General features: G+C 37.8%; 1 protein-coding gene across 2 annotated transcripts in view; it reads right to left on the bottom strand.

The window, feature by feature from the left end:
• The window catches only part of FAM227B (family with sequence similarity 227 member B), a 160812-nt gene that overhangs the window by 111105 nt on the left and 25092 nt on the right, over positions 1-24615 (bottom strand). For both annotated transcript variants that reach the window (XR_014777958.1, XM_084775513.1), the window contains exons 8-10: positions 17078-17176; positions 11425-11526; positions 6985-7111 (exon numbers count right to left, since the gene is read on the bottom strand). Coding sequence is in view for 1 of the 2 variants with exons in the window: in XM_084775513.1 (XP_084631639.1) it covers positions 6985-7111; positions 11425-11526; positions 17078-17176 (328 nt within the window). In the remaining variant the exon portion in view is untranslated. The remainder of the gene's footprint in view (positions 1-6984; positions 7112-11424; positions 11527-17077; positions 17177-24615) is intronic.

The following is a 24615-nucleotide window of genomic DNA, read 5'->3' as shown; positions in this document are numbered from 1 at the left end:
CCCTCTCCTCCTCTTCTTCTTCCTCCTCCCTTCTCTTTCCTTCTTCCTCCTTCTTCCTTCCTCTTTTCCTCTCTCTTTTTCTTTTTCTTCTCCTTTTTCTCCTCCTCCTTCTTTTTTTAGAATATTCGTCAAAGGCCAGCAATTACCCCAGAACTACTATATGTGCTCTACTATACTTTTTGCTATTAGCTTTGGTCAGTTACTTTCTAATTTCCTTTATAATTTCTTTCTTGAATAGTGGGTTCTTTAAGAATATATTTCTTTTGTTTTTTAATTTAGAAATATTTAGGGGTACATTATTATTATTCAATACATGTATATAATATATAATAAATCAGGGTAAAATATTTCTATCTCTTCAATCATCAGTAATTTTACATGTTGAGAATTTTATATTTTTTAGTCATTTTGAAACGGACCCTAGGTTGCTCTAGGCAGTAGTTTCTCTACTATGCCGAGATATGATTTCCCCATCCTGGGTTTGCTGCTCCCGATTCAGTCCCTCTCTGCCCTTACCAGACTTTGGTGACCACCATTCTACTGTGTGGTCCTAAAGAGATAATTTTCTGGTTTCTGAAACACACAGTGTTTGTTATTCTATGTCTAGCTTGTTTCAATAATCTATTGACTTCGAGTTCTATCCATGCTGCTATGAATGGCAAAATTTCATTTAAAAAATACCTGAGTGGTAGATTTTTAAAATATAAATATACAGCATTTTTGTTATCCCTTTATCCAATAGAGTTCACCATGATTGATCCTGTGCTTCCATTACTGTGAAGTTGGGCACATATTTCTTATTTTCCACATGTATAAAGACATTTTTGTCAGGTCATGACTCTACTTTATTGCTTTCCATCCAATGACTCAACATGTTCTGCTTAATTTATAACCCTCATGAGTGGGAACATTAGACTTTTGGCTTACTATAAATTGCTTTCTATATTTGAAAGTAATTTGTATTTTTCACTTTCAGCATTCTATATACGCATTACTTCATGCTGCTAGTCATGTTGTTATGCCTATCCTCAGTCTGGGTTTTTGCTTGTTTCTTCTCTCAATCACTAGAAAACTGTCTATTTCTTTCTGGGTTATTATAGATGTGCTAATAAATTGAGATTCTTTCCTTGGGTTCATGTAAGTTATTTGATCATTTATCTTGTTCAAATATGTTGTCTATTTTATTTATTTATTTTGATTTTGAACTGGGCCCCAGCATGTAACCCTGAGTACCCTTAAACTTGAGATCCTTGATACAGTGGAAATTAATCATTAGAATCATTAAAATACTCAAATGCTGGGATTACAGGCATGCACTACACCTGACTCACCAATTTTTCAATAGGAGTTTTCTTTTGTTAGTTATTTTTCTTCCTGAATTTTGTTATTGTTTCCTCAAGGCTTTTGCTTGCTTTCCCATTCTATTAAAATTATTTTCTGAGTAGACAAAACTTTAATAATGATGAAATCCAGCTTACTAAGATTTTCCTTTATAAATTATGATTTTTATTTCACATCTAAGAAACTATGTCCCAATCTAAGTTACAAAATTTTATGTCTATGCTTTTGCTGTTAAAAATTCCTTTCCTGGGTCATACATACACTACATTTAAGGGCTTTCAAAAGGGCCAATAAACAAACTAAGTTAGGAGTCTACCAAAGTTCACTCAGGGGACCAAAGAGCACATTAGGTTTTTTTTACAGAGCAATGGGCGAGGAGTTATGGGCAGGAGTGTGTCAGGGGCTTGATGAAGCCCCACTGGAAGTTTTGTCCCCAGGGACAATAATGGCTTCTCCATGGCTGCATAGATGAGGTTCCCCACCCCTCATCATTTCCTGCCTATATCTTTTAGCTCCTCCCCAAGTCCCCAAGGCCACATGCAATTAGGGCTAAGTTGCATACAACTGATTGGGAAGGGTGTCTGGGTACTCAGCTAACTGTCCCATAGACAGCCCCTTCATTTAGGAGGGAGGGTAAACAGCACCAGGCTCAGCTGTGATGATCTGTTGTGAACAGGCATGGTAGACTCCTGGGCAGTTTAGGTCCATTTGATCTAAGGTATAATGTAAGCCTGGCATTCCCTTGTTAATCTTTTGACTGCCCATGATACCTGATGTTGAAAGTGCGGTATTGACACCATCCACTATCTGTCTTTTCACATCAGCTAATATCTGTTTTATGTATTTAGATGTTTTGAATTTGGTTATGTTCTGTTGCTCCCCCAACCTCTTTTGATTAAATAACGGCATTCCTTGTCTTCTGCTTCAGCTGATGTAAGTGCAGCCAAGCCTGCTCCCTTTTGCCACCACACAGAATATCTTCAAGGCCTCTACTTGCAGCAGTCTGGCCACAAACTAAAGTGCGCATCTCATAGGTAGCATAAGCTAGAGCCTTAGTATTCTTTCTTTTTTTCTCTCCTTTTCTTCCTTTATTTTTAAGTACATTTTGTGTATTTCGATTGGCGAATACAATCCATTTACATTCAAAGTAACTGTCTTTAGGAAAGGCCTTACGTCCCCCATTTGTTTCCACATCATTGGTTCTCGTCTTATGAAATGAGCAGGGAGGAGGAGTGCTGTAGGAAAAGTGCCTTAATAGGCAGGCAAGACTCTATCCATTTAAGGTTCTAGCTTGTAAAAATGAAAGTCATTTGAGAACGTCTGAGCTGAGAATGCCACCACAGTTATTTTCTGCTCAAAAAATAACCAACTAGGAAAGTGTTTTTCCAGCCGCAAAAGCAGAGGCCACAGTAGCTATGGCAGAAGGGAGCCAGCCTGCATCACGACCGTCAGTAGCAGTTGGAGTGAGTGTCCACATGAGATTAGTCCTATAGGAGCGAGATTTAAGAGTGAGGGGTCACAGAGACATGTGCCAATTCCCAGAAGGCTGCCGAGGTCAGGCAATGAGTGGCAGGTTGGAGTCCCCGCAGGGAGATCCTGAGAGACAACCACATGGAAGTGTGAAGGCGAGGCCTAGGCTGCGGCAGACATACTGGGATAGGAGGAATGCGGAACGCTAGGTGTTTGCTTAGGAAAACTGTAGGCATAGAGTGCAGCCAAGCTAACCGAGGGGCCACATGCAGCGCAGACGGCACACTTGGAGGAGAGAGGCCACCCAAGGCCACCGGAGGGCAGATGGTGCCAGACACAGAAGTGCAGGATGTGGTATTTCCCCTGACTAGCTTGAGTGTTGCTTTGGCATGAGCATTCCTCACTATGCCATCACTCTTCCCTTGTAAAATGGGACATTCGTGCCACTATATGTTGGACATATATAACTTTTGTTTCATTTTATAAAGGCTCAAAGTCTTAGAACTGAAGACTTTGAAGAATTCTAGAAGGATATGGTGAGGGCACCCCTTGTGGTGGAATTGAATGCACTGTTGCATTAGAAGACAGCCACGGTCTTATGGGAGCTAGGGGAAGAAGTTTATGGCATCAGTGTACAATGTCCTCTTAGGCTGATGTCTTTGAACACTTGGTCCCCAGCAGGTGGTACTATCTTAGGAGGCTGTAAGCCTTCAAGAGATAAGGCCTGGCTAGGAAAATAAGTGACTGGGGATGAGCTTACAAGTCACAACCTCTGCTTGGTTCTGGCCTGCGTCTTCCTTGCTTTGTCTTCTCACTATGATGATGAGCCACAAGCTTCTTCACCAAGCCGAGAGCCTCAGCTACCATGTCATTTTCAATATGAAACCATGTGCTAAAATAAATCCTTACTTTCATTGTCAAGTAATTGGTCCTTGTGATAAACACATTGTGCTTTCATTTCTGAAGGTGGCACTCCTTAAAGCATTTATTTATTGTGATCCAGGTCTAATTGTGACAAAGGACCCCAGTATTGCTTATCTGTAAAACACTATTTCTCCTTCACTATTGAAGGACAGCTTTGCTAGGTAAAGTCTTCTTGATTGACATTTGAAATGCATCACCACTTTCTTAGCATACAAGGCTTCTGAGAAATCCCTACAGTCTAGTGGGAATTTCCTTGTATTTGACCCACTGTTTCATTCTTGGGTTGCATCACAGGTTAGTGGGCCTTTGAGATTCATGCATACAGAAGTACATCTCAAGCCTTGGGATGTTTTCAGTAACCATTTCGTTGAATATTTTCTTTTCCTGTATCTGTCTTTTTAAGCGAGAACTGAGCTCATGCAAAGGTTCATTCATTACCTGTACCCTGTAAAGCCACAGGCTTTCATTGCATTCTTTGCCCCCTTCTCTCCATGTAATTTAAGAGGGTATGTCTTAAAGTCATAGGATATTTTTCTGCTTTTTCTTATCTTCCATGGAAATTCTCTAATTTAAATTTTTGGCTCTAAGATTTCAGTTTGATTCTTTTAAAAATCATATTTGAGAGTCTCCTGACTCTTGTGGAGATCATAAGTCTCCTTTGCTTTCACTGGATATTTCCTCTGTACTCTCTTGAATCTCACTGGGTTACCATAAAATGATATTTTTTACTTCCTTTTCTGGCAATATATATTTTTTCCCCCTCCAGGATTCAGTTACTAGAGAATCATTCTGTTCCTTCAGTGGTGTCATGTTCCCTTCTATTTTTAATACACACATTTCATCCTTGTACTGATACTTCTTCATCTGGCAGAGCAGCAATGTGGCTGCTCACTAGGGGTGTGGAGTGCCTCAGAAGTTCAGACTCTTGCTTCAAGGGGCGGGGCACTGTGACTATTTCACCTGGAGAGTGTGCAGCATAGTTTAGAGGCATGGCTTTGATTCTTGGGCTACATAGTACTGGCTGACCCTGGACTCTCAAGCCATGACTTCTCTTGTTAGCCATCATTCTTGAGAGGTGGTTAACAGGTCAGCATGGGCATCAGGAAGCACTAATGCATCAGTGGCTAATTCTCAGGTCAACTCAGGTTGTGTGCATAAGTGACTGGGAGGGGACTCTGGAGAGGTTCTGTAGCAGTCTCAGGGTTAGATTCTAGCAGGACTTATTACTCAGGTCTAGCATGCTACAATGATAAAAAAAAATCCTGGGGATGTAGAGATACAATGGCTATACACTGCTAGAAGACTGTGTACTACACCATTAGCAGTTTAGGGACTTGAGATCCCAGGCTATGTGGGAGCAGTGGCCCCGGTGCAACTTTGGTAACAGTGTGTGATTCAGGGTCACTTGTGGAGCACAGCAGAGCTGAGGTCTGGAGTGTGCATGGTGTGCAGAACTATCTATCTAAGATCCAGGTCATGGGCCTCTCACTGTGGCACCACCTCTGGGTTCCAAAGTACATACACATGCAGAGTCACTGCTTCTCTAAAGTCTGTAGTGCAGATGCATTTGCTACTTCTTAACAGCAGCTCTGGTACCCACAACATCAGCTAGCTCACGCATGTATAGAGTGACAGTGGCTCTAAGGTCCAGTGTGAAGATTACTTCTCTATAGTTGTGTCTGTCATGTGTGAAGTGTGTGGAAGCACACAGCTAACACAGCCAGGGTAATGTGTGGACATAGAGGCAGCATCCTAATTTCTAGGGTATGCATGGGTTTGGGGAGGTGGTGGCAGTACAATAGTGTCTCTTTAGAAATGGCAGCTTAGTGCAAGTCTCTATGGAGAGTCCTCGACAGCAACATGTACCTCAGTGGCAAAAGTCACTAACGTATCTATGCAAGAGGCTACTGAGGCCTGTGCTGGTGAGTGCTAAAGGAGTGTCTAGGAGAGCTCTCTGGAATTAAGGTGCTTGGAAACTGAGGCTTCTATAGTCTATAGCAATCAGGTCATTGAGGACCAATCAGAGTAGTGCCTGCTATGTCCAGATTCTGATGGCTTCTACCCTTCACGTTGGTTCTTAGTACTCTATATGCTTTACCTATGCTGACCTCTCCTTGGCTGCTGCTGTTGCTTGCTCCTCCTCTTCCTTCTTTCATTCCTCTTTCTTTCTTTCCTTCCTTTATTCCTTCCCTTCTTCTCTCTCTCCTCTCTCCCCCCTCCCTCCTTCCTTCTTTTTTTTTCTCTACTGTTTTACTTCAGGTTATAATGGGACTCTAGAACCTTCCCTCATGAGCGTTTTGTTCATGACTAAGTAACGGCTATTTTGTGCTGTTATGTGCAGCAGTATTTCCCACCCTGCGTTCTCACTCACATCACTCTCTTCTCCATCTTCTCACAACAGCACTCAGCCACTTGGCTTAGCGATCACCCACATGACCGTCAAAACTTAACCCCTTCTTTAAAAGACCTGTGTTCAAATATAGTCAAGTTTTAAAAGGGTGTTACGCGGTGGTTAGGAATCTAATATTCAAATTTGGATGGAGACACAATTTTGCCAATAATGGATATGTAAGAGATGGCTCAGTGGTTAAAAGCACTGACTGCTTTTCCAGAGGACACAGGCTCAATTCCCAGCACCCACATAGCAGCTCACAACTTTCTGTAACTCCAGTCTGACACCCTAACACAGATATATGTGCAGGCAAATAAAATAAAAAAATAAGTAAATTAAAAAAAGAAAAACGTATGCTCTGTGTAGCAGCTTAAACACACACACACACACACACACACACACACACACACACACACGTCAATTTTGAAGTATTCTATAACAATTCCACCACTTAAAAATGACATGGCTCGCCAGGTGTGGTAGTACACACCTTTGATTCCATTGGCAGATCTCTGAGTTCTAGGCCAGCCTTGTTTACATAGTGAGTTACAGGACTGTCAGGGCTATGTACCCTATGAGACCCTATCTCAAATAAAACAAACATAATTTTAATAAAAAAATTGATTTTGATTATGAAAATTTCAGAATAAAGTAATGATCATTTAAAAATAGACATTGGTAACAGGAAGACAAGAGCAAGGGGGTTACAATCCAGAATAAATTATAATAAAATATGTATAAAAACAGACATTGGTATGGCATGTTTTGTATGTTACCAGTGTTTTGGTTTGAGCAAAATACTGCAATCTAAAAAACTTTACAACCAAATAACCAGCACTTAAATAACATATTCCTACCTGACAACCAAAGAAAAATAGTATTTCCTAGATCTTCTTTAAACTCATTATTGAAGACATTGCTGGATTCTGGAAATGACTCCTGGAATGTTGCGTAGACGGCTTGTGCCAGACAATCAGGATACATCTGCCCAAATGGAGCCATGTTAGGTGACCATCACACTTTATGTATAATAAATAATAATATCAAAGAAATGATTATTTTGTGAAAAACGTGTGTCCCTTTTTTTCTTATAGAGTTCCTTTAGCCATTTTATTGTTCATTTTTTTTTGTAATTCAAGTTCAGGAACATTGGCAAAAAACAGTTAAAAATGAGTCTATCCGGCACTTTACAAACATTCCTGAATAAAGAATAAGGTTAAACAAGACAGAATTTGACTAGCTTTTTCTTTTTTTATGTATATTTCAATTTTTTTCATAGAATTTTACTGGAGTACTGTATTTGCATAATCTCCACCCCTATTTCTTTTCCTCCAACTCCTCCCACGCCCCCTTCACTACCTACTGAGTTTGTTTAATGCTGCTCATCTACAGTGTGCTCAGGGCTAAGCACTTCAGACTGGAAAACCTACGCAGGGACTGGCTCATCCGCGAAGAAAACAGATTCTCCCTCTCTCAGCCGCCACTGTTTACTTGTTGCTCTTCAGCTAGGCATAAAGCCTTGTCAAAATTTCCAGGTCCACACTGGTATGTGTACTTGCATTCTTAATATGCCGGAAACCTGTATCATTTCCCTTTTCCTGTTGTGTCTAGAGGACACTGTCTCCCTGCAGGTCCACGCTGGCTTTTACAATGTTAGGTACAGGGTTGCCTTGCAGATGTACCAATTAGGGGGATGCTACACAGTCACTTATTCTCTGTTTTTAATCAGTTGTCTATCTCTGTAATAGTCTCTGCTACAAAAAGGAATTACTTTGATGAGCAGTGAGAGCTACGTTAATCTGTAGGTACAAGGTATATTTAGAATACAGTTAGAAATTATATTGGTTTAGGAAGACAGGATTAGTAGGTTCCGGGTCTATGATCACTTCAGCCATGGTAATTGACTCAACTAGTTATTGACTTCATCTAATCCCACTACGGTTATCTTTTAGAAAAATATATAGATGGTGAGCATAACGAAAAGCATATTTTAAAAATATTTATTACTTGTTCATGAAAATGTATGTTATAATCAGTATTAAAACTACAATTAGATATTAACAAAATTACAGCACTAGAAAGCTTCTATTGTTATCAGGAGGTCTTCATTTTCCTCTTGTCTCAACCCTAGCAACACTCTTAGGTCTTGCATTCTGGAAGAATTCGGAAGCGACATGGTAGTAAACCAGTCAGCAATTTAATTGGAATAAACCAGGAACCAGATTACATTCCTCAGCGAGAGAGCAGACTACGCTGAGCCCAGCAGTCCCACCTGATCCGAGCAGGCACAGGATGTGTAGTTTTCAGCTCCCTATTACTCCCCAACTTGTGCCTCCTTTAGGATAGACACTTCCCAGGAAGCTCATTTTACCCAGAATTAAGTCTGTTATAAGTGTATTACAATATTCAAGAATAATAGATTAGTAAGATAGGTTAATAGGTAAAAAAACAAAGTCTGACAACCTGAATTTGACCCATAGAACCCGCAGTAGGAGGGGAGACCTGATGTCTGGAAGAAGCCCTCTCACTTCTGCTTGTGCCACATGTGGCACACTCTTACATGCACATGTAGAAACAAGGCAATGATAATAGCCTTTCAAAACATGTAAGAATATTATAGAGGTTTGGGAAGCCCTCATGTTGAAAGCTCCTTAGGAGGAAGGGGTACAGTAATCTGCACATGCTCCCCTGGAGTGGAAGTCTTACCGCTGATTTGATCTGCCTCCCTAGCGTGGAGCATTCTTATCTACTGTGCCTTTACCTGCAGCTGGGATCCCGAGCTGGCCTATCCAAACAGACTACCACTTTTCGTATCTTGTCAACCAGCATTGTCCCTCTCCATCCTATTGCGGATGGTACATTGACCAGCCTCTCTCAAACTCTCAGCTGACAGCCTACCTTTCAGATACTCTAGCTATTGCATTTTTCTTGAGGGGTAAACACAAGAAAGAGCATATTTTTGTATTAAAGACATATGATATTACTATTCTGGTATGCTGAATTCAGATAACTATTCAAAACAATAAACTAAGATTCCATTTGCTTAAAATTTTAGCATTAGAGAAGTCCTTATTGGTCACTGTAGAGCACCAACTAATGACCCAAAAGGTGCACATGTTCTAATCCTTGGTACCTATAAATGTCAGTTAGGATGAAGCTGAACTTACTGGGAAGATTAGAACATTCTAGATTATCTTGTGGATTTTAACTCTAATTACAAGTATCATTATGAGGGAACCTGAGCAGACTGACCCCAGAAGAAGAGAAAGCAATGTGATCATAGAAGTGAGAATGCAGTGATGGAACCATAGGTCAAAGGAAGATCTCAGGTCCTGATACCAGAAACCAGAAGAAATAGAGGGTGAATTCTCCCTGGGCTTCTAAAGAGAACAGCATTGCTGATACCTTCATTTTAGACTCATAGTCTATTCTTGGATTGCTGTACTCTATAACTAAGAAAATGAATTTTTGTTGCTTTAAACAACTAAGACTTATCAGAGTGGGATTTTCTCAAACTCACCAATGGTTTAATAATGACACAGAGACTTATTAATATTTAAAAGTGCAGTCCTATAGCTGGGTATACTCCCAGCACCTAAATTACACTGCCTGCTCCAGCCCATGGCCTACCACATGGCTAATTCTTTACTTCTCTGCTCAGGCCCCCCCATGTCTGTTCCTTCCCATGCTATGCTGGTGAATCCCACAGTGGCCTCATTCTCCCAGACAGCCTCTTTCTGCGTGGAAGCTCTGCCTTTTCTTTCCTGCCGAGCCATTAGCTGTCAGCTCTTTACTTTAGTCAATAGGCTAGTGAGGAAGATGAATATTTATAAACTACGAGGCTAATGATGGACCATAAGAATAACAGTACCAAGATCCGGCTAGGACTCAGTTCTGTGCCAGTACAACAATCAACAATTGAATATACAGAGACAATCTTTACACATGTGCCCTAACAGCTTATCATAATTTGTAGTAGCTGATAGGAAATTAATATGGTTATTTTAATCAAATAGTGCTCAATTTTTCTGGTACACATGGTAGGAAGGTGGATGTATGAGGGAAATAATTCTCTAGCATATTGATGTATCTAATTTTATTCAATGAGCCATGAATATTATCATTACCCAAATGTGTCACATATTATCAGTGGCACATAAGTTTTATTGTAGTTAAAATTAAAATGTAAAATGGGTTAAATAGATTAAGCCGAAATCCTCAAGCCCCTGTGTGTGTGTGTGTGTGTGTGTGTGTGTGTGTGTGTGTGTGTGTGTTTATGCCAACTCCTGGTGATTACAAAAAAGATGGTTTTAGTTTCTTTTCCTGTTTCTGTGATGAAATACAGTACTCTGGTAAAAGCATCTTAAAGGAGAATAAGCTTTTTCTGGCTCAGAGTTCCAGGGTGCAATCTATCACAGCAGGAAGTTATGGCATCGGGAGCTCCAGGGAATGGTAACATGGCACCCACAGCCCGGAAGCAGGACATGAATGCTGGTGCTAACCTAGCTTTCTCCATTTTATGGACTCCAGGAAAGCAGGCAATGGGATGGTGATCCCCATAGTGGACAAGTCTTTCAAACTCAATCCCAAATCCACTATTGTTTTCCCCTACCACACTTTATGGAAGTATAAAATAAACCAAAATTAAATATAAATATTTGATGAATCTGTAAATTTACAGTTATTTATATTTTCATTAATGGTATTTTGTGTTCTAACAATGTGAAAACATTTATAAGTTCCAAAATGCTTATACACATCTGATTTATAGATTACGAAAGCAATAAGATACTTGCATATTATTTTTGTTTTGAAATACTAGGTATTGATACTTCAAAATTCAGAAACCTTATATTTTTCTTATTTTACCAAAACAACATTATTTTGATGAACCTTACTTATTAATTAATATAACAGAAAATTAAAATAAATATTTAGTTCATTCATTAAATATAATACAAGCTAATCAGTTTCTCTTAATAGATGAAAAGATTTAAAAGAAAGTAAAAGAAAAATGATATTTTATAGGTAAATAGAACAAAACCAAGAATATAGGGTCACCAATTTCTAACCAAAGTGAATATGAAGCTATAGTGGTTCTCAGACTAAGAGTCTAAAGAGCACAGTATCCTGGGTATTGGCCATGGTAATAAAACATAACTAAAAAATATTTCCATTATTTACATCAGACAATTTTTGGTTGAAAGGTAATAAAATATGCTCATATATATTTTAAAAAATAAAATTTTCATACACTATGAAAATAATTATTGTAACTGTTAAGTTTTTACATTTACCTGAAAGAATGAATCGATGTTCTTTAGAGGTATTCTCAGGAAAAGTTTCGCATAATTTTCTGACATTCTGTCAAACAAACAATCTTGATCTCTCCTGTCAGGCTTAAAGAAGACACAAGTATGAAATGAGAGTCAATTGCAATTTATACTAGGAAGTTACATGTACATTATACTGTGTAATATAATATATAAGTATATAATATAGTCTTTATATAATATGTAAGAATATAGTTTATGCTTAAAGGATAGGTCAACTAGTATACTGAAAGGGCCATTTGTTTTGGCATCAAAGAGTAGAGTTTGAATGGCAGGTCTGTCATTTATTAGTTGTATTACATTGGATGAGATTATATCCTAATTTCCAAGATGACAGTCACATATATCTGTCATATCTTAAAAGAGCAATAAAATTATACCAGGGCAAAGATCATGTTTTACATAATTTTGTATTTCAAGTTGCATCTTTAGGAAGCACTGTTCTCAATTTTCTGAAAAAGCACCAGATTGATTTCCAAAATGGTTGTACAAGTTTGCACTCCCACCAGTAATGAAGGATTGTTTCCCTTTCTCCACACCCTTGCCAGCATGTGCTGACACTTGAGTTTTTGACCTTAGCCATTTGAATAGGTATAAGATGGAATCTCAGCATCATTTTGATTTGCATTTCCCTGATGACTAGAGATGTTGAGCATTTCTTTAAGTGTTTCTTGGCCATTTGCTATTCCTCTGTTGAGAATTCTCTGTTTAGCTATGAACCTCATTTCTTAATTGGGTTATTTGGTTTGGTGGTGTTTAATTTTTTGAGATCTTTATATTATTGGCCCTTTGTTAGATGTAGGATTGGTGAAGATCTTTCCCCAGTCTGTAGGGTATCATTTTGTTTTGTTGACAATGTCCTTAGCCTTACAGAGGCTTTTCAGTTTCATGAGGTCTCATTTATTATTTGTTGATCTTAGAACCTGAGCAGTTGTTGTCTCCTGTGCCAAGCAGGCACTTCCCCTACTTTTTCTTCTAATACATTTAGTGTGTCCGGTTTTATGTTGAGGTCTTTAATCCACTTGGACTTTAGTTTTCTGCAGAGTAATAAACATGGATCTATTTGTTGCATTTTTCCACATGTAGACATCCAGTTAGACCAGCACCACTTGTTGAAGATTCGATCTTTTCCCCATTGTATTGATTTGGCTTGTTTGTCAAAAGTCAAGTGTGTAGGTTTATTTCTGGGTCTTCAATTCGATTCCACTGATCAACCAGATGATTTCTATGCCAATATCATGCTGTTTTTTTAAAATTACTATTGCTCTATAGTACAGCTTCAAATCTAGGATGGAGATTCCTCTGGAGGATTTTTTTATTGTATAGGATTGTTTTAGCTATTCTGTGTTTTTTATTTTTCCATATGAAGTTGAGAATTGATCTTTCAAGGTCTGTAAATAATTGTGTAGGAATTTTGATGGAAATTACATTGATCTGTAGATTGCTTTTGGTAAGATGGCCATTTTTACTATATTGATTCTCTTGATCCACGAGCATGGGAGATCTTTCCATCTTTTAATTCCTCTTCAGTTTCTTTTTTTTAGAGACTTGAAGTTTTTTTTTCTACAAGTCTTTCACTTGTTTGTCTAGAGTTACACCAAGATACTTTATGTTAATTGTAGCTATTGAGAAAGGTGTAGTTTCCCTAACTTCTTTCTCAGCCCATTTGTCATTTGTATACAGCAAGGCTATTGAATTTTTTGAGTTGATTTTCTATCAAGCCACTTTGTTGGAGGTATTTATCAGCTGTAGGAGTTCCTTGGTAGAATTATTGGGGTCATTAATGTCACCCTAGACTAGTAATAATTTGACTTCTTCCTTTGCATTTTTGTAACATCCTCGTCTCCTTTAGTTGTTTTATTGCTCTAGATTGGATTTCAAGTACTATATTGAAAAGCTATGGAGAGAGTGGACAGCCTTGTCTTGTCCCTGATTTCAGTGGAATTGATTTAAGTTTCTCTCCATTTAGTTTGATGTTGGCTATTGGCTTGTTGTATATTGCTTTTATCATATTTAGGTATGTGCCTTGTATCCCAGATTTTGCCAGAACTTTAAAATGAATGGGTGTTACATTTTGTCAAATGCTTTTTCAGCATCTAAGGAAATGATCATGTTTTTTCTTTCAGTTTGTTTATATGATGAATTATATTGATGCATTTCTATATTATTAAACCACCCCTGTATGCCTGGACTGAAGCCAACTTGGCCATGGTGAATGATATTTATTATGTTTTCTTGAATTCAGCTTGCAAGTATTTTTGGAGTATTTTTGCATCTATGTTCATAAGAGAAATTGGTCTGAAAAATTCTTTCTTTGTTGGATCTTTATGTGGCTTAGGTATCAAGTGACTGTGGCCTTATAGAATGAGTTGGGCAATGTTCCCTCTGATTCTATCTTGTTGAATAGTATGGAGAGAATTGTTGATATTAGGTCTTCTTTGAAGGTCTGGCAGAATTCTGCACTGTATCCATCTGGCCCTGTTTTTTGTTTGTTTGTTTGTTTGTTTTGTTTTGTTTTGTTTGTTTCATTTTGTTTTTTGGTTGGGAAACCTTTGATGACTGCCTCTATTTCCTTAGGAAATATAGGACTATTTAATTTGTTTACCTGATCTTGATTCAATTTTGGTAGTTGTTATCTATCAAGAAAATTGTCTGTTTCATTTAGATTTTCAATTTTTGTGGTACATAGGCTATTGAAGTACACCCTAATGATTCTTTGGATTTCCTTGGTGTCTGTTATTATCTTTCCCTTTTCATTTCTGATTTGTTGATCTGAATACTCTTCCTCTATCTTTTAGTTAGTTTGGCTAAGGGTTTGTCTATCTTGTTGATTTTCTCAAAGAACCAGCTCTTGGTTTTCTTGATTCTTTGAATTGTTCTCTTTGTTTCTAACTTATTGATTTCAGTCCTGAATTTAATGATTTCTAGCCACTAATCCTCTTTGATGTGCCTGCTTCTTTTTGTTCTAGAGCCTTCAGGTGTGCTGTTAAGGTGCTAGTACGGGAACTCTCCAATTTCTTTAAAAAGGCACTTAGTGCTATGAACTTTCCTCTTAGCACTGCTTTCATTATGTCTCTAAGTTTGGGTATGTGGTGGGTTCATTACCGTTGAATTCTAGGAAGTTTTTAATTTCTTTTTTTATTTTTCCCTTACTCAGAAGTCGGTAGGGAGTTGTTCAGTTTCCATGAGCTAGTAGGTTTTCTGTTCTCTCTCTTGTTGTTGAGTTCCAGCTTTAATCCATGGTGGTCTGATAAGATGCAAGGAATCATTTCAATCTTTTTTTTTTTATCCTTTGAGATTTGCTTTGTGACCAAGTATATGGTCAGTTTTGGAGAAGGTTCTGTGAGGTGCTGAGAAGAAGGTGTATTATTTTGTGTTTGGGTGGGATGTTCTGTAGATATAGGTTAGGTCCATTTGATTCATGATGTCTATTAGTTTCATTATTTATCCGCTTAGTTTCTGTCTTGATGACCTGTCTATAGGGGAGAGCATTCCAAAGTACCTTACTCTCTACACATGACCAATGATCAGTCTCCATATTAATCATCACTGTGTTAGTTTTAGTTACCTTTCTATTACTGTGATAAGACACTATGACCAAGGCAACTTATTAAAAAAACTGTTTAATTTGGGGATTAAAGTTTTAGAGTGTTAGAGTCCATAGTCATTGTGGTAGGGAGCACAGCAGCAGGTAGCAGCTGAGTGCTCACATACTGAAACACAACTATGAAGAAGAGAGAAACACTGGTAATGGAACCAGTCTTTTGAAATCTCAAAACACAAGCCAAGTGACACAGGTTCTCCAACAAGGCCACACTTCCTACTCCTTCCCAAATAGTTCAACCAACTGGCAACCAAGTATTCAAGCATATGAACCTATGGGGTAATTCCATTCAAAATACCAGTCAACTTTTCTAAAAAGAGGCTTCTTTAGGTATAAAAATATGTATTTACAAGCAGTTTAACACTATGTCTATGTAGTTGAGTAATGGTATTAGGGTCTCTTCTAGGGTCTATGACATACCCAGGCATACTTAGTCTACCTAATGATACCAGGCATGCTTTTCATCTTGTGGAACAGGACAGCTTTCCTCTATGATTTACTTGCTGTGCCTTTGACCTGGATTTCTTTTCCTTCTTCTATATGGTTTTCTATGGTTCATAATCTTGGTCCTTCTATATTTCAGAGTACCCAAGTGTGCATTGATGAGGCCTTTAAAAGATTTAACATTTTCTTTTGATTGAGTGATATAATTCCTCTACCCTGTCTCCAATCCCTGATATTCTCTCTTTTGCTCAATTTACACTTTTGGTGAGATATTATTAGACTTAGTGCATTTTTCATGTCATTTCACTTTGGTTTTGGTTTCCGTCAGGTTTTCTATCTCTTTATTGTGTTCTATTTTCATATCCTGATTTGTATTAATTATTTCATTCAACTCTTTGCTTGCATTTTCCAGGTCATTATTTTGGCATTTATTCATATCCCCTTTGATTTCCTTGAACATATCTAAAATTGCTATTCTGAGTTCATTATCTTGTGTGTCATCTAAGCTATCTTGTGTGTCATCTAGGCTGTCTTCCTCAGGGAACATTACTAAATTTTTTAAAAGACATATTGTTTTTATTTTTCATATTGTTTGTGTTGGTATTGTGCATATGGAACAGTGTTATTGGCTGTGTGGTTTGAATATCTGACTCACCTTTGTTGAGTGGGCATTTGGATTTCTATTTGTTGTTACCTAAACTTGGCTGGTCTTTGAAATTTCTGAGTGATGCTTGAGGTTCAGTGTTGGGGATACAATGTTGACATGTAATTGGGGTATTAGAAGTGTCCAAGCTCAGCTATGAAAAGGTACAGCTTGGTAAGACATTGTTTTCATGGAACACAAGCTGTGCACACAGTACCTAGACAGCTGTGGCTTGGGATCACAGGGTGAGGCTACATGGCAACAGGCAGTGCAACCTGTGGAGGGTGAGCATGGCACTATGAACAGTGCTCTGATGTGAACGTTGGTCCTGGAAGTGGGTGCTGCCACCAGTGAAGACCTTGTACTGTCAAGTGCACGGTCCTTATATGGTAGCAGCTTGGTGGTCTCAGTGTAGGCCATCTTCTAGCTTTTTGCCTCATTTTGGAAAGCCAAGCTTTAAGACACCATTAGGGTATTTATTACTGAATTTCTGCTGGTCAAACAGTACTTCCTGTGTGCCACTTTTTTACTTTATCCCTTAGATTCAGATCCTTGTCTTTCTGAGTCAAATAAAAGTTTTCTGTCTATCTGAGCACCACATTATCTTTTAGAGCCTCAATGTTACTGATCTGTAGTAGACTTTCTGTTCAGGTTATTAACATATGATATCATGTAAAGCTACAACTTTATTATTCACTACAGTTTTGGATCTTCCTTATCTTTCTGATTGATTAAGAATTGAGTTCTGTGAAATCCTTATTGGAATCTTAACTCCTCTGAAGTAAGAAAGTTTAAATAGAGTTTTTAGTTTCTGTGGAATGCTTTAACATCCATCTGTGCAAAAAATTTTTATTAACATTATGTCTACTGAAAAAATAATTATGCTACAAATCTATGTTATAAATAATTTTTAAAATGTCATTTACCTTGAATTTGTGCAGAAACCACCACCAAAAGGAGTCATGCAAAAGAGCAATGGAGGGATCCGAGAGAATATGGGTTTTCCAGATTTTAAATATTTTTTCCTACGAATAACAAGTTAAAACATATTACTAAATATAGTTATGCAAGCATGCTTTAATCAGATAGTATAATAAATTGTAACAAAACTTCCTAACAGATATTTGGCCAATACACATGAATAATATTATTTTTTAATTTATTTATTATTTATACAGTATTCTGCCCACACATGTGCCTTCCCACCAGAAGAAGACACCAGATCTCATGACAGGTGGTTGTGAGCCACCATGTGGTTGCTGGGAATTGAACTCAGGATCTTCGGAGGAGCAAACAGTTCTCTTAACCTCTGAGCCATCTCTCCAGCCCGAATAATATTATTTTAGTAGTTAACATTAAAAACTAAGAGTAAAGTTAAGCTTGATGACATACTTAATCTAACCAAAAACACTTAGAATATTGTCATATCAACATATAACTGATAACATATTAAGTATTTTTCATCTTTAGTGCTAGAGATTTGAAAATAATGGAATGTATTTTGTACTTATAGCATCTCTTGATTTGAACATTAAATTTTCATCAGAAATACTGTAATAGTATTTTGATATTCATAACTAAATTTTTACATTAAATAGTCATAAAATATATATTTGTAATTTTATTTCAAATATAAATATTTTTAATATCAGCCACATTTTATTTGCTTAAAAACTACACATGGATAGTCGTACCTACTACAAAAATTATGTAGACTAGACCAAGCACACAAAAAATGTAGAAAACAGACTGTATTTCCCATTTTTTAAAAACTTAAGGTAAATATCCATTTAGTCATGGGATTTTTACTCAGTAAATTCTCTCATGAATTGGTCCAACGTTTCCCTGTGGAAGGACTCTCTTGTGTCTGTATGGAAGCATCACCTGCCAATTTAAAAAATGAAAACAAAAACCTATGGCCAATAGGAAAGAACAGGCTAGAAGTTGGGGCATCTTGCAAGAAGAAAAGATTCTGAGATAGAGCCAGAATGGTAATTTTTCCAGTAACAATTACAGTTTTATATATCTTCTTTAGGAGAGATCAGAATAAGGCAGACTTGCAGGAAAAAGAGACTGAAAATTAGATGCTGGATTAGGGGCCATAGAAAAGATGGAAGAATCTTTGAATTAAGATAGGAAATCTTCACAGGAATCTAATCTTGAAATTAAAATAACATCAAAAGAGGTAGTTCCAGATGAGAAAAAAATTACACAATGGATTGAAGAATTAGAATGGCAGCCCATAGGGATGAAATATATTGACTTAAGAACCCAGATTGTACTTATTGATGATACCCTACACCAATGTTATGCAATAAGTTATGTGTATCGTTTTTGTAGAGTTTGGAGAATGAAGATATGTGTGTATGTTGATGAATCACACTGCTGATGCATATTCAGAATTCCAATGGGCCTCTGCCCTTAAATTCTGAAAAGGATAATTCTGAGATTACACAATTGTAAATGATGGTGACTGTCTTGGAAATCCCTTGCAGATTGGGACTAATTGTACTTCGGCATGTGTATCCATTGGAATACAACAGTTTTGGGACAGTTTAATATAGGAAAATTTACAGATATAATGAACAATCCTACAAGTCAAGCAACTGTGGAGAGATCTGGCAATAATTTAACAGAGGTGCTTACAGAACACAATGGAGATAAGGGATATCCCAGAGATAGATTAAATGGTGCTTTGTTGACTTTGAATTTTTTAAAGTCAAGAAGCCAGGTAACACAGCTGTTAAAAAGCACTAGAATTAGACAGCAGTCATTCGAGACTACCAGGAGAGGTGAGGTCTGCCCCAAGCCCTTCAAGTACCAGCTCCTAGGTCCCAGCTCTGCTTGCAACTCCAGTTCCAGAGATAGCAGCCATTGGAAATTATCAGCAGAGTTCCAGAGGCAGCTGCCATTGAGGACTACCAGTAGTGGTGAGATCGTCTCAGGGCCCTTCACATGCCAGCTCCTGGGTACCAGCTCTGCCTGGGGTCCCAGAGGCAGCAGCAATTGGTGACTATCAGCAGTCCTCCAAGTGCCAGGTGCCAGACCCCAGTTCTGCCCCAAATCCCAGAGGTATCAGCCATTGGAGACTTGTAGCAGTGGTGAAATCTGTCACCTGACCTCCATTGGCCAGTTCCCAGGTCCCAAGTCTCTGCAATCTCAGAGGCAGCAGCCATCAGCAACTACCAAAGATGACGCCGTGAGGGACGACCAGACACCTCCAAGCCTACTAACACCAGAGACAACCAGATGGCTAGAGGACAGTGTATGAACATACTCAACAAAACCCAGGCCAATATGGCACCACCAGAACCCAATTATTCTACTACAACAAGCCCTGACTATCATAACACACCTGAAGTGAAGGAAAATGACTTAAATCTAACTTATGAAGATGATAGAGGCTTTTAAACAGGAAATAAAGAAACACCTCAAAGAAACACAGGAAACTACAATCAACAGGTGAAGAAAAGGAATAAACAAATCCCTTAAAGAAGTACAGAAAATACAAGCAAACAGGAGAAGCAAATGAATAAAACTGTTCAAGACCTGAAAAGGGAAATAGAAACAATAAAGAAAACACAAGCTGAGGAAATCCTGGAGATGGAAAACCTAGGAAAGAGAACAGAAACTACAGACATAAGCATCACTAACAGATTACAAGAGATGGAAGAGAGAATCCTAGGCATAGAAGATACACTAGAAGAAATCGAGACATTGGTTAAAGAAAATGCTAAACCTAAGAAGCTTCTAACACAAAACATCCAGGAGATTTTGGACATGATAAAAAGATCAAACCTAAGAATAATAGGAATACAAGAAGGAGAAGATTCCCAGCTCCAAGGCCCAGCACATGTCTTCAACAAAATCACAGAAGAAAATTTTCCTAGCCTAAAGACAGAGGTGCCTATATATGTACAAGAAGCCTACAAGACACCAAATAGATTCGATCAAAAATGAAAATATTTCCACCACATAATAATTAAATAATTAAAACACTAAATGTACACAGAGATAAGGGCCAAGTAACATATAAAAGCACACTTATTAGAATTAAACCAGACCTCTCAACAGAGACTTTAAAAGCCAGAAGGACCTGGACAGATAACTTGCAGACCCTAAGAGACCACAGATGCTAACCCAGAAAAACTTTCACTCATCATATATGAAGAAAACAAGATATTCCATGCCAAAATCAAATTTAAACAGTTTATTTCCACTAACCCAGCCCTACAGAGGATACTAGAAGGAAAACTCCAAAACATCAAGGGTAATTAACTACACCAAAGAAAACACAGGAAATAAATAATTTCACACCAGCAAAAACAAAAGAAGGGAAGCGCGCACGCGCGCGCGCACACACACACACACACACACACACACACACACACACACACACACTCTACCACCACCAATATCAAAATTATAGGAATCAACAATCATTGGTCATTAATATATCTCAACTTCAATGGACTCAATTCCACAGCAAAAAGACATGAGTTAACAGAGTGGATACGAAAACAGGATCCATCATTCTGTTGCATACAAGAAACACACCCCAGCAACAAATATAGACATTATCTCAGAGAAAAGGGTTGGAAAAAGGTTTTCCAAACAAATGGGCCCAAGAAACAAGCAGAGAAAGCTATTCTAATATCTAATAAACTAGACTTTCAAGCAAAAGTAATCAAAAGAATTGTGGAAGGGCATTGCATACTACATACTCATCAAAGGAAGAAATCTACCAAGATGACATATCAATTTTGAACATCTATGCCACAAATGCAAGGGCACACACATTCATAAAAGAAATATTACTAAAGCTTAAATCACACATTGAACCCTACACATTAATAGTGGGCGACTTCAAGACCCCACTCTCACTGAAGGATAGGTCAATGAGACAGAAACTAAACATAGAAATAATGAAACTAATGTTATGAATCAAATGGACCTAATAGATAGCTACAGAATATTTAACCCAAACACAAAAGATACACTTCTTCTCAACACCACATGGAACCTTCTCCAAAATTGACCATACACTCAGTCACAAAGCAAGTCTCAACAGATACAAGAAGATAGAAATAAGTCCTTGTGTCTTATCAGATCACCATGGACTAAAGCTGGAACTCAACAACAACATAAAAAACAGAAAGTCTACAAACTCATGGAAACTTAATAACTCCTTACTTAATGATCAGGGATGAAATAAAGAAGGAAATTAAAGACGTTCTATAATTCAATGAAAATGAAGGCACAACATGCCCAAGCTTATGGGACACAGGGAAAGCAGTGCTAAGAGGACAGTTCATAGCTCTAAGAACCTTCATAAAGGAATTGGAGAGATCCATATTAGCAACTTAACAGCTCACCTGAAGGCTCTGCAATGAAAAGAAGCAAAGACATGAAAGAAGAGTAGATGACAAGAAATAGTCAAACTCAGGGCTGAAATCCATAAATTAGAAACAAAGAGAAGAATCAGTGACATCAAAAGCTGGTTCTTTGAGAAAATCGACAAGATAAACAAACCCTTAGCCATACTAAAAGGCAGAGGAAGAGTATACAAATTAACAAAATCAGAAATGAAGATGGGGACAAAACAATAGGTGCTGGAGAAATCAAAAGAATCATTAGGTCTTACTTCAAAAGCCTGTGCTCCACAAAATTGGAAAATCTAAATGAAATTGACATTTTTATTGATAGCACTGCTTACCAAAGTTAAATCAAGATCAGATAAGCAACTTAAAAAGACCTACAACCCGTAAGAAAATAGAAACAGTCGTCAAAAGTCTCCCAACCAAAGGAAGCCCAGGGCCAGATGGTTTCAGTGCAGAACTCTACAAGACTTTCAAAGAAGAGCTAATATCAATACTCATCAAACTATTCCACAAAATAGAAATAGAAGCAACATTTCTAAAATCATTCTATGAAGCCAAAGTCACCCTGAATTCTAAACTACACAAAGACTCAACAAAGAAAGAGAATTGCAGACCAATTTCACTCATGAACACTGATGCAAAAATACTCAGTAAAATACTTTCAAACTGAATCCAAGAACATATCAAATACATTATCCACCATAATCAAGTAGGCTTCATCCCAGGGATGCAGGGATAGTTCGACATGCAAAAAGCTACCAATCTAACCAACCATATAAACAAACTGAAAGAAAAAATTACATAATCATCTTATGAGATGCTGAAAAGCATTAGACAGAAATCCAACTCCCCATCATGATAAAGGTCTTGGAGAGACCAGGGATATAAGGCTCATACCTAAACATAATAAAGGTTATATACAGCAAGCCAACAGTGTCAACATCAAATTGAATGGTGAGAAACTGAAAGCAATTCAACTAAAATCAGGGATAAGGTAAGGCTGCCCACTCTCTCCATCTCTTTTCAATATAATGCTTGAAATTCTAGCTACAGCAATAAGACAACTAAAGGAGACCAAGGGGATACAAATTGGAAAGGGAGAAATCAAAGTATCACTATTCAAGGATGATATGATAGTGTAGATAAGTGACACCAAAAATTCCACCAGAGAACTATAGCTGATAAACACCTTCAGTCAAGTGACTGGATACAAGATTAATTAAAAACAAAAATAAAAACAATAGCCCTCCTGTATACAAATGACAAACAGGCTGAGAAAGAAATTAGGGAAATGAAACCCTTCACAATAGCCACAAATAATATAAAGTATCGTGGTGTAACTATAACCAAGCAAGTCAAAGACCTGTATGACAAGAACTTCAAGTCTCTGAAGAGGATATCAGATGTCCATGCTCATAGATCAGTAGAATTAACATAGTAAAAATGGCCATCTTACCAAAAGCAGTCTAAAGATTAAATGCAATTCCACCAAAATACCAATACAATTATTTTCAGACCTTGAAAGAACAATTCGAAACTTCATATGGAAAAACAAAAAACCCAGAATAAATTAAAAAAAAATCCTGTACAATAAAAGAACTTCTGAAGGTATCTTTATCCCTGACTTCAAGCTATACTACAGAGGAATAGTAATAAAAACTGCATGGTACTGGCATAGAAACAGACTGGTTGGTGAATGAAATTGCTCAAAGATCCAGGAATAAACCCACATACCTATGGACACTTGATTTTTGACAAAGAAGCCAACAACATACAATGGAAAAAAGGCAGCATCTTCAACAAATGGTGCTAAATTAACTGTATGTCTACATATAGAAAAATGCAAATATGTCTATAACTATTACCCTGCACAAAACTCAAGTCCAAGTGGATCAAAGACCTCAACATAAAACCAGATACACTAAATCTATTAGAAGAGAAAGTGGGGAAAAGCCTTGAACTGATAACTTCTTGAACAGAACACCAACAGTAAGATCAACAATTAATAAATGGGACCTCTTGAAACTGAAAAGCTTCTGTAAGGCAAAAAACACTGTCAACAGAACAAAATGGCAGTCTATAGGTTGGGAAAAGATCTTCACCAATCCTACATTCAACAAAGGCCCAATATCTAAAATATATAAGGAACTCAAAAGTTAAACACCAAGCAAACCAAATAACCCAATTAAAAAATGGGGCACAGATCTAAACAGAGAATTCTCTACAAGGGATTCTTGAATGGCCAAGAAGCACTTAAAAGAAATGCTAAATGTCCTTAGTCATCAGAAAAATGCAAACCAAAATGAATCAGAGATTCCATCTTATACCCATCAGGATGGCAAAGATCAAAATCTCAAGTGACAGAACATGCTGGCAAGAATGTAGAGCAAGGGGAACACTCCTCCATTACTGGTGGGAGTGCAAACTTGTACAACCACTTTGGAAACCAATCTGGTCCTTTCTTAGAAAATTGGGAATAGCTCTACCTCAAGACCCAGCTAAACCACTCCTGGGCTTATACCCAAAAGATGCTCCTCCATATAACATGATCACTTGCTCAATTATGTTAATGGCAGCTTTAGTCATAATATCCAGCATCTAGAAACAACCTAGATATCCCTCAACCAAAGAAAGATAAAGAAATTATGGTACATTTACACATGAAATGGCACTCAGCTATTAAAAATGAAGAAACATAAAATTTGCTGGCAAATGGACAGGACTAGAAAATATTATCCTGGGAGAGGTAACTCGGACCCAGAAAGACACACATGATATGTACTCACTTATAGGTGAACATTAGCCACATAAGTGACAAAGAAGACCCAAGGGAGGATGTTTAAATCTCACTCAGGATGGGAAATAGAACAGAAAGCAGTAGTTGAAGAGAGGGAACAAGGTAAGAGAGGGAAAGCAGAGAGAACCGTGGGTAGAGACCAGACCTGGGGAGAACTGGTAGCGGGGAGAGGTGGACAAAGAAAGGGGGGGGGAAGAAGGCCTGCAAAGAAAAGAGAAACTGTGAGTGGGGGCATCTCTGAGACAAGCTGGAGGCCTAAGTCAGGATAGGCTTCTGGGAGGGTATG

This window comes from Acomys minous, assembly GCF_964271855.1.
Source record: "Acomys minous genome assembly, chromosome: 3".
In the NCBI taxonomy this organism is placed as follows: domain Eukaryota; kingdom Metazoa; phylum Chordata; class Mammalia; order Rodentia; family Muridae; genus Acomys; species Acomys minous.
Note: the sequence above shows the minus strand (reverse complement) of the source record. Positions and strands in the feature narration are given on the sequence as shown.